The sequence below is a fragment of the Otolemur garnettii genome, unplaced genomic scaffold, assembly GCF_000181295.1.
Source record: "Otolemur garnettii isolate 467f Iridium unplaced genomic scaffold, OtoGar3 scaffold00137, whole genome shotgun sequence".
NCBI lineage: Eukaryota > Metazoa > Chordata > Mammalia > Primates > Galagidae > Otolemur > Otolemur garnettii.
Window position 1 is genome coordinate 5,100,761 of NW_003852532.1, and position 11,415 is coordinate 5,112,175.

Consider the following 11,415-nt stretch of genomic DNA (forward strand, 5'->3'; position numbering starts at 1 on the left):
AATCCTCGAGGAGTTCCTACTTGAACACAGAAGAAACAATAAACAAACATGTGTAGAAGTAAAGAAGATAGTTACAGTAAGAGACGAATGTTATAGAATAGGGAATGTGCTTCAGCAAGAGACAGAATTATTTATTGGAAGGTTTTGACATGAAGAGGGTGAACAAACATGTAACTGGGCTAGATGCTTTACCTGTTCTCAGCAGTCCTGTGAAGTACTTTCTGCCTGGGGAGGGCCCCCAGCTATTTCTCCAAGTCCCAAATTGGGGAAGGATGTTTTATGCCAATGACAGATCAGAATGGGGAAGGGAAGTATGAGAGAAAAGAGTAGGGCATCTGTGTCAGGCCCTGTCTGCTAAAAAGTCTGTGCTTATCATATAGAAAGTAGCTCTTAAGACAGGGCCAAAGCATTAGCAATTATCCTCAGAATTCCCTCTGGGAAAACCTTGGCCCCCAGGAGTAGAGTCACTCCCATAGAGGGAAAGGCTAATACAGACAGTTCCCAACTTGTGATGGTATAACTTAGGGTTTTCCAACTTTACAATGGGATTAGCTAGGTATTAAATGCATTTTCCACTAGCAATATTTTCGACTAATGATGGGTTTATTGGGAGGGAACCATGTTGTAAATAAAGGAGCAACTGTACTTGTCCCTGGGTGAAACCTGCATTCTGTCCCAGAGCCACTGGACATCGGAGTGCACAGTGGAGCAGGACCCTTCTCTTCTTACCTACGTAGACTACAAGAGTGGGCACCTCCCTTCCTACCTCTCACCTGCTGGGTGCTGGGTGTACAGGTTAGGGAATTATAACCTGTCCCTGTTTCAGGCGGAGAGCTAGAGAACTATTATAGGGCAAAAATCAATGCTACTTCCCTCCCCCTCCACTACTTCAGATCCATTGCAACAAATCCATGTTTCTATCAAACTCTTCCGAGCCAAGTGCACTGTACAGCAGAGTGCCAGGCTTCAGCCTGCACCCTATAGATTTAGGCTGTTTGGCCATGATGTCAAGCAGTTTCTTAAACCATCTATGGTAAAAGACATGATTTTGCCCTCCCTCCCCACTTTTTTTCTTTTCATTTCTATTTCTGATCTATCAGACTGTGATTTTATAAAATTCAGTAAAAGTAAATTAGAAAAATAAAGAATACAAATATTACAATCCCAATTCTTTACTATCAAATTCAACAGATATGTTACTATGTCAAATGTCGTTTTTATGCACTTAGTTTAAATGTCTGTACTTGTGTTGCTAACAGTGTGCAAGGTCTCCCAGTCTGTGGATCACATTGTGTGTAGTAAGGTCTAGACGTCTGGGAGGTTAAAAAAGAAAAATAAATAAAAACAAACAAATAAATTTTTTGTTGACAAAAATACACCTGAGGATAGGAAGAGTTGAGGTGCTCATGTTTTATTAATTATTGATGGAGTATGGACATCAGGAGGAAAGGTGATGAAGGTTGTAGTGGCTGAAGCAATTGTTTAAAACATGACAAGGAAGTTTGATGTTATCAATTGACCCTTTCATGAAAGATTTCTTTGTAACACGAGATGCTATTTGACAGCAGAACTTCTTTTACCCACAGTAGACTTTCTTTCAAAATTGTAGTCAGTCTTTTCAAACTCTGCCACTGCTTTATCAACTAAGTTGACATAATATCATAAATCCTTTGTTTTTAGATCAATCATGCTCACAGCATCTTCATCTCAATAAAGACTTTCTTTGCTCATCTATAAGCAATTCTTCTTTCATTGGAGTTTTATAAGATTGCAGCAATTCAGTTTTATTTTCAGGCTCTATTTCTAATTCTAATTCTCTTGCTAGTTCCACTACATTTGAAGTCTTGAATTGCTCTAAGTCAAACATGAGGGTTGGAATCAACTTCTTCACAACTCCTATTAATGTTGATATTTTGACTTCCTATGAATCACAAATGTTCTCAATGGCATCTAGATGGTGAATCCTTTGCAGGGTTTCAATTTACTTTGCCTAGATCCATCAGAAGAATCACTATGGCAGCAACAAACAGCCTTATGAAATGCATTCCTTAAATAACAAGACCTGAAGGTTGAAATTACTCCTTGATGCATGGGTGTAGAATGGATGTTGTGTTAGCAGGCATGAAAACATGACTCTCCTTGAATATCTCCATCAGAGTTCTTGGATGACCAGGTGCATTGTCAACGAACAGTAACATTTCGAAAGGAATCCTTTTTTCTGAGTAGTAGGTCCCAATCGTGGGCTTAAAATAAATTTTACAGAACAAATCCTCTTATTAAAAGGGATACATCATGTCTCAGGTAAAAGATAATTTGTTGTGTCTCTCCCTCTCACAACCAAAATAGAGGTATAAAACCTTGAGCCTCTCTGCATTTGGTTGCAACATTATTTCTCACATTGTTCACGGCCCATTAAAACAGTTACAGCACTAGCTAGCTGACAATGCTTTGCAGGGCTGGGGCAGTTGTGTGTATGTTCCAAATTAATATCCAATATATGGTGCTCTCTCTTCCATAGGCAGGATTCCCAAGTCTAGGCATCAAAAGGTGGACATGGGAGTGGCACCACTATTATCCTTTGTCATGCACTGGAACAATTTTTGCTTTCTGTCCCCATGTCCTTATGCTCTTCAGGTTCAGAAGTCTTTGTTCAAAGAATAATGCCTCCACCAGTAGACACAACTGGACATTAATTGCTATCCTGCACTGAAGGGGCTTCTCATTCTTCTGAATGAAGAGCAAAAAGGAAATTACTGTACTGGTCCTGATTACTTGGAGAAATTGGGCTGGTACTGCACAATGGAAGTAAAAAGGGCATGACTAGAATACAGATCTGCCAGGGGATCTTACTACTAAGCCCCAAATCAATGTTAAACTACAAAAGCCAAGTCAGCCAGGATGACTAATGGGTCAGATTCATCAGGAAATGAAGGTTTGGATTGCCCCACAAATAGCCAAGGTGATTGCTGAGAGCAAAGGGAATATGGTATAGGTAATGAAAAGTAATTATTAGTACTAGCTACAAACTACAAGGGCTGTGATTATGTCATTAATGTTTGTGCATATACATACACAAATGTATCTTTTTTCTTCCATTCCTTATCCTGTAAGATGAGATTTATTCATAGTCATTAACCTTACACCACGATATTTATGTTCTGGGATAGCATCATCCAAGGACTTTGCATCCTCTTTTGGGCACTCCCCTTCTGAAGAGTATTCCTAGTTATACACGGGACAGCTGTACCATGTTAGAAGTAAAACTTATTTTTTTAAAAGGGAAATTAAAATATTGCACACAGGAACAAAACTGACTAGGGATGGACAGTTTTAAGTGTCTACTTAGCTAGGATACAGTTCCCAGATACTCAAACATGAATCTAGGCTATGAAAGTATTGTGTTGATGTGCTTAACTTCTATAATCCCTTGAATTTAAGTACAAAAGATGAGCCTCTATAATGTGGGTGGGACTCAGTCAGTTGAAAGAACTTATTAACAAAACTGTTTCCAAGAGGAAGAAATTCTGCTCCCTGATCTGAGTCTCAACTCCAAGAGATTTTCTAGCCTCCTGGCCTACCCCACAGATTTTGGACTTAACTCAGTCCTCACAATTCCATAAACCAATTCCTTGAACTAATACAGGTACAGCCTACTCCTCCTGTTTCCCTTGGAGAATCCTGACTGATAGAACTTTCTCCCCCCAAATATCCCACCATTTTATTTTACATTTGCTGAAATGTTTTATTTCTAATTTTATTATTTTTGAATAATTCAAAAAGTACAATTAAGTGTACAGGGAAGAGGCTCACTCCTGGGATTCTAACCTCCCAAGTACCTGGTACCACTCCTTGGAGGGTACCGATGTCATCAGGTTTTTTCAAACACCTCTTCAGAGACAGTTTATCATATATTAATACAAATATGAATTACATTTTTCTTCTTATACATAAATTATAGCATGCCACGCAGTTTCACACCATGCTTTTTTCACTGAACACTATGCCTTAGAGATCACTTCATCTTAGTACTTAAAGCATGTCTTCATTTCATTTCCCAATGGGCAAATGCAGTTACTTCACCAATCCTCTGAGTTTAAGAAAATCATACAATTTCTTACCAATCCACTAAGATTAGGTGACCACATATAGTAATTTCTTATCTAAAGTGGGCCATTTAAGACTGAAAGGGGCACTATTAATAATTATACCAGCAATAGGGGGTATAAATTGGTACTGTTCAAAAAACCACAACTTGTGGACACCCTACTTGGGGTAGAATTTTTAGGTTGCATCTAATCCTTTGATACAACCAAGCTGCAAAGACTATGCTTGTAATTATTTAATTTTGCACATCTATATGAATTGGTAGGATACATTTCTATAAGTACAATTGCAGAGCCAAAGGTTATATACATTTGAAAATTTGATACAGATTGCCAAATTGCTGTACATAGAGGGTATAATTAACACTGCCACTAGCAGGGCATAAAAAATGCCTGGATGGGCAGCATCTGTGGTTCAGTGAGTAGGGCGCTGGCCCCATATACTGAGGGTGGCAGTTTCAAACTCAGCGCCAGTCAAATTTCAACAAAAAAAAATAGCTGGGCGTTGTGGGGGTGCCTGTGGTCCTAGCTATTCAGGAGGCTGAGGCAAGAGAATCATCTAAGCCCAAGAGCTGGAGGTTGCTGTGAGCTGTGACGCAACAGCACTCTACTGAGAGCGACAAAGTGAGACTGTGTCTCTTAAAAAAAAAAAAAATCCCTAGCCGACTTTCCGATGATCTTTATAATACTTTAAGTCCTCATATACATGTACTAATGTCTGTTTCTAGCTAAGGCCACATTCCATTGATCTAGTTGTATACTTAGTTTTATATTACCTTTTAAAAATAATCTAGTTTTTTATCACCTTTTCAAAACTTTCTCAATAATTTTCCCTTGCTTATTTTTCCACATGAACTATAAAATCTTTTATCTATTATACTTCCTTGGAACTTTCAACAGTGGCAGTATTAAACTCCATTTATTACAGTTTCTTTTCCAGAGATTTTTAAGATACACAATTATCATTGCCTGAAAATAAAAATTTGGCCACCTCATTTCTAGGAGACTTTATTAATAGTTTCTTGCACCATTGGATTGGCAAAAATTTCCTGGGCAATATTGGTAATAACCCAGATGATGGGAATTCTAGATTTCAATGGGTGTGTCTAATGTTCCATTAGCTTGTAATAATTATGCATCCCTTAACAACAAAGCTACATGTTGAAAAATGCTTCATTAGGCGATTTAATCATTATGTAAACATCCCAAAGTGTGCTTACACAAACCTAAATGGTACAGCCTACTATGTATCTAGGCAATAGGTCACCCTTGTATATTTAGTCTATCACTGACCAAAATGCTACATGATACAAAATGCTACATGACCGGATGTATAACTCCCTTTTAGGTAAAACATTATACACATCTATCTCTAAAGGCTATTGGTCTTGCTCATTTTAGGTGGCCCAATTTTGTGAATCTATAGCACCCTGGATGTAGCTTTATATAGCACTTCCTATCTGTTTCCTTTATTAAACTATAAATTCCTTAAAGAAAGATACTACAAATTAATCTTATATTTATATCATAAGCAGGGAGTGGGGGAAGGAAAAGCAGCTCAATACTTGGCCAACTGCCTCACTGTACAACTCCAGGGATAGGCAACCCCTAGAGCACAGAAATATGTAACTGGTGCTGCTTAGAACTGTGTGATATGGTAGCTCTGAGACTGACACACAGGTACTCTGTGCTTATGTACGAAACAGTACCAGTGACAAACTGATCGCTAACGAACCTAAGAGGAAATTAACAACTTTGAATGATGAATTGCATTCCTGAACATAAAGGGCACATTCTACAATACATCTTTCATGGAGATTATGAATGAGGTTTCTTTTCTGACTGACAGGTTATAGTAGGTAAAATAATCTCCAAACAAATACCTAACACTCTTATTCATGTAGTTGAAAGAATGAATTATGTTCTTTAAACATTGGGAAAAATCTGAGGAAAAAAAACTGTATTTTTAAAAATACTGTTTTATTTATACTCATGTATGAAAAAAGTGGCTATACTATCATGTTTACAAACATACGAATATTGGAAACAGAATTCAGTAACAAATCATTATTTAAATTTTATAAAGAACACACAAACATTAAAACACTGATTGGTTATAGAAAGAAGAACTGGGGGAAAACCATTTGCTATAATTTTCATTTTCATTAAAGAGTAGCACTCTTTGAGAATAATCAAATCAATTAGTAATATTCACCTATACTACAAAATAATATGTACAAAGGACAGTTAGTGATTGTACTGATTTTATTACTTTTACTAAGCCATTTCATTTTCCTCACACTCAATGCAAAGAAATAAAACATAATCTGAAGAAAAATATGTCCTTATAATTATTCACAATAAAAAGAGTCTGCTTCATTTGGCAGGGTTGGGCATACTGTACAGTAGGGAACAGTTAATGGCTCAAATGGATCAATGCACCATTTTGATTCTGACCCACTGAATAGAATCTCATCCATATCTGGTGACTATAACTCCATGGGAGCTGTGATAGACTGAACCATTTCTGTGGTATCCCCAGATCTCACTAAATACGAAAAGACCCTATAGAAGAAAATATAACAATCAATCTGTCTATAAATTATATCTTTAAGCTCTTTCTTTAGTATAAGTTGGAAAAGGGGGCCCATTCTGGAGCACATGGATGAAAGTATTACTATGATCTAAAGACTGTTGGATTGATATTATGTTGCTATAATGAACATAAGGTACACATTGAAACCACTGTCAGATTAAGAAACTTCCACAACTTGTCTCAATTCTTCAAATAATGGAGCAAGTTCCTTTTCTAGGCTGACAATTAGTCCTAAAACAAAGAGATTAAGAAAATCAGATTATTAGAAAAATGTTTCTGAAAGCCTTCAACTTAAATTCCCTCTTGTCCAAAATTTATAATTACTAAAAAGTAAACGAGACATAGTTGATTTTCTGCAACTAAAATATAGGTTGAATACCCCTTATCCAAAATGCTTGGGACCAGAAATATTTTAGATATTTTCAGATTTTGCAATATTTGCAGAATACATATTGATTGAGCACACATAATCTGAAAATCCAAAGTGCCCCAAGGAACACTGTGCTCAAAACACTTGGGACTTTGGAACATATCAGATTTAAGACCTTCAGATTACGGATGATGAACCTGTACTATAATCCTGAAAAAGTAACCAAAAATTCTGTAATCATTACACAGTTTATTTTCATCTGTTTATTAAAGTAAATAATACTTTTTGGGCAGTGCCTGTGGCTCAAAGGAGTAGGGCAGCAGCCTCATATACCAGAGGTGGTGGGTTCAAACCCAGCCCTAGCCAAAAACTGTAAAAAAAAAAGTAAATGGATAAAAATATACATATATATTAGTAGATACAGAATAACTTGTATATACTATAATTTGTTAGACCTTTCAAAGGAAAATCTTTTTTTCAATTTTTAAAGGAAAATCTTAATTTATACCAGTTTCAAAATTTGTTTTTTCTTTTCTTTTTTAGAGACAGAGTCTCACTTTATCGCCCTCGGTAGAGTGCTGTGGCATCTCAGCTCACAGCAACCCCCAACTCCTGGGCTTAGGCGATTGTCCTGCCTCAGCCTTACAAGCAGCTGGCACTAGAAGTACCCGCCACAACGTCTGGCTATTTTTTGTTGCAGTTTTGCCGGGGCTGGGTTCAAATTTGCCACCCTTGGTATATGGGGCTGGCACCCTACCCACTGAGCAACAGGCGCTACCCTGTTTCAAAATTTCTATCAGTTCAAAAATAACATTTTACTTAATAAGACATGCTTTTTTTCCTGAGCAAATTTCAACATTTTCTCCAAAAAGATAGGTAAACAGTCTGCTTCAATACTGAGCAAAGGAAATCAAAATTATTTTATAAATCCAATAAATTTATTTTAAAAAGTCATAAATGAGTATTTCAAATAAAAAATATTTTAAAGATAAATGGTGGGGCACACACACACACACACACATTTAAAAAGAAGTTCAATGAATCTAGGAGAAAAATTCATTTAGAAATCAGCCTATATAGCTTCTTAGTTTACCAGAGTGAGAGGCTATATACCTTAGACAGGGCCTACTTTATGATCTAACAAATAAAAAACATTCTTTTATAGACCATTACAGGCATGTGACTCTTAAGGAAAGGTTCCAAGTACTAAAGTATTATTCTGTACATTATCATAATACCTGACAACTCATGATGTAATGATTGGTTTTTTATCAAAATTTTGGTTCAGTAAATGTTGACACCACTATCAATAGTGGTGTAAAATATTGACACCACTATCTTTAATCTATGAAGTACTGATTGTCACACATAGTATTTTGTGTGTGAAAAAGACCTAAGAGATTAATTTTACTTATTCTCAAGATGAGGTATCCCAAGACAGTCTTCAATGATAAAGCTAGAAGAAGAGCTCAGCTTGGGCGGGAAAGAAAAAGGAATGCAGAACAATTCTAAATAGCAATAAAATCTGAAGGATGCAGATATTTTTTAAAAAGAAATTGCTACTTTATCCAAAAGGGAGTAAAAAAAACCTATAATCCAACTGAATACTATCATTATTTAATATATAACTATCCAGTGGAAGATATTAGATACAATGAAATTTTACTATCCACTATCCTAGCATTTGTTCTCAAATTCTTCAGCCCTCAAATATAAAATTTCTAAAATAAATTTATTACAGATATGTTCACCCTATTCACTATGCATACTCTTTTAAATGCTCACATTCTTCTTGCCCATTATGTAAAATTTTAAAAATTCTAATTTAATAGATTGTTCTATATGGAATTAAATTCATCCTGGTTCATTTTATATTTTTGTTTGGTTATCTTTTTAATCCCTTTTTGTTTTCTTAAACTGCTTTAATGTAAGCAAGATGTAGCACTTAACATTCAACTTTCCTTTCTGTCTCAAAAAAATCACTTACCTATATATTGTCTCATCTAAATAAGAAAATAACCCCATGAGATGGTGAAAGCAGATTATTAGCTCCATTATACAGCTATGAAATGTAGAATCCAGAAAAAACTCACTTTCCCAAGATCAAGGAAAAAAGATGGTGTAGCTGGGTCACAAATTCAAGTATTCTAACTCTAAATCTATTATTCGTATTATATTAGACTGCATAGATATAGTAACTAAATTAAGTTGAAATAAATTAAGATAATGGCAATTAAATTAAATCGAAAAGAATTAGTAAGTATATTTAAGGCAACTAAAACGTACCTGTATTGGCATTGCTGCTGGCTATGAAACTTACCACCAGAGGTAACCGATTAAATTGAACCACCTAAAAAGAAAATAACTGAAATCCCTTAATATTTCAGAATTTTTAAGAACAGTCAATATCCCAAGCCCAATGATATACGCAGTATTTTATCATAAAATATAAAGGAGCTGAAAGTAACTATTTCTATGAAACAGAGTTACTGATAACCCCTTAGAGACATCAATAGCCTGATGTCTAATTAGTTTTTAAGGTGAAACCACATCCTTATCTTTTTATCTTTAAAGCCAAGTTTGGCAAGTTTAACACCAATTATCTAGAAGGGGCTGAATAGTTGATAATTAAATGACTAAGGCAGTTTTTCTTAGTCATTCAAATAGCTTAATCTTCTTATTGTCTGCTTCCTGTTATCACTGTAATTTAAATTAACTTAATTTAAATTAACTTTAAATTAATTACCTTAAAAAAATTAGCTTCAACTTAGTCCTTTCCTAGTGAAATTAAATGTCAGGTGGGTTGTTATCTTTACACACTAAAATATATAACTTTTAAAATAAAAAATGTCACTTGTGTATGTATCATCAGGGCTACATCAATCAATCATCTAGGAAATATCACTCTAAAGCAGAAGGGATTAAGAAAATGCAGCTGGTGATCAAGAAATATGTAACAGCTAATTTCATCTTCATTAACAATGGTGTCACTTATTATACATACATTTCAAATCAAATGAAGGAATCAGCAGCAATAACAAATTTAAATAACTTATCATTTGACTTTCAAGGAAAATAATTTGTCCAAACAAAAAGTGTGCCTTTTGAGAAATCATACTTATTTAGCTAAGGGCACCATCTACTGGAGGTAACAGTGACCTGACTTACCCTTTTGAGGACAACACGCACATTATTATTAAATCTTCTAACTACTTTTCTGAAGTAATTATTTACTGATAGAAAATGTGAAAAAATACTACTACAGTTTAAAATAACCAATTTGAAGGCTAAAATTTTCTAATTTCATCCTCCTTTGAAATTAAAATTTAGAATTATAACACAAACTAATTTACAAAAGACACAAAAATGGCTGTGGAAATCAGCACGATAGCAATTATGAACTTACCTGGTAGGTGTTATAGTAACAGATGATACTTTTATTTTTTGAAAGTCCAAGTTTGCTTCCTTGGTCTGTTGCAAGGGCAAAAGTAGATAAGAAACCAGGTCTCAAAGCATGTTCTGGAGCATTATCATTGGCTACTAGAAAAAGAAGTGAAATAAAAATTATGCAGAGTATAATATAGGTAGGGAGAAGATTATAGCACCTTTTTTTCCCCACATAGGCCCATTAAAAATTTGAGCACAAAGGTTATGTTTTACAATACCTAAAATCACTTTAGGCGGGGAAAATTGCTCAACAAGAAGTGAGCATAACTAGGAAAATAAATGCTAATTCTCATTACTTTTTTTTCCCTTTATAAAAGCATACTAAATGTTTATATGTCCTTGATAACTACCTGAAAACATAAATTGAACAGTGCATTTAATAAACTGAAAATTCTGGTTATCTCAAGTCAGGCTAAAATAAACTAATAGAAAAAGCTATAAAAACTTTATTCTCATAAAACTGACAGCAGCAGTACCTCATAGGTATCAATAATCCTGCAGCTGGCTGTTTCATGTTTTTCTCACTTATTAAAGACCTGTGTGGACTTCACTGCATCAATAAATGCAGAGCTCAATGTTTTAACACAGAGATACTCAGAAAGAATATCAGACTTGGAAAATCTGAGATTATATTGTTTAAAGACCTCATTACAGCATCATTCCTAGAGAAGGCAAGAAACTTGCCTATGGCCATCCACCTTTTATGATGGGTTAGCACACTGGACCATTCATTAGAAGATAGTGGGTTCTAATGCTATGTTGTTACTAACTCATGTGTCACTCTGAGCTAGCAACATACTTTTTTTGTACCTGACCACCTTCGCTTATAAAATGAAAGAACCTGGCTCGGCGCCTATAGCTCAACCAGCTAAGGCGCCAGCCACGTGCACCTAAGGTGG

The 11,415-nt window shown here is 35.3% G+C and overlaps 1 protein-coding gene across 1 annotated transcript in view; it reads right to left on the minus strand.

The window, feature by feature from the left end:
- Positions 1-6,064: 6,064 nt before the first annotated feature.
- The window catches only part of LAMTOR3 (late endosomal/lysosomal adaptor, MAPK and MTOR activator 3), an 18,189-nt gene continuing 12,838 nt past the window's right edge, over positions 6,065-11,415 (minus strand). The window contains exons 5-7 of the mRNA XM_003798507.3: positions 10,476-10,609; positions 9,356-9,419; positions 6,065-6,930 (exon numbers count right to left, since the gene is read on the minus strand). Of these exons, the coding sequence (XP_003798555.1) occupies positions 6,857-6,930; positions 9,356-9,419; positions 10,476-10,609 (272 nt within the window). The 3' untranslated portion in view covers positions 6,065-6,856. The remainder of the gene's footprint in view (positions 6,931-9,355; positions 9,420-10,475; positions 10,610-11,415) is intronic.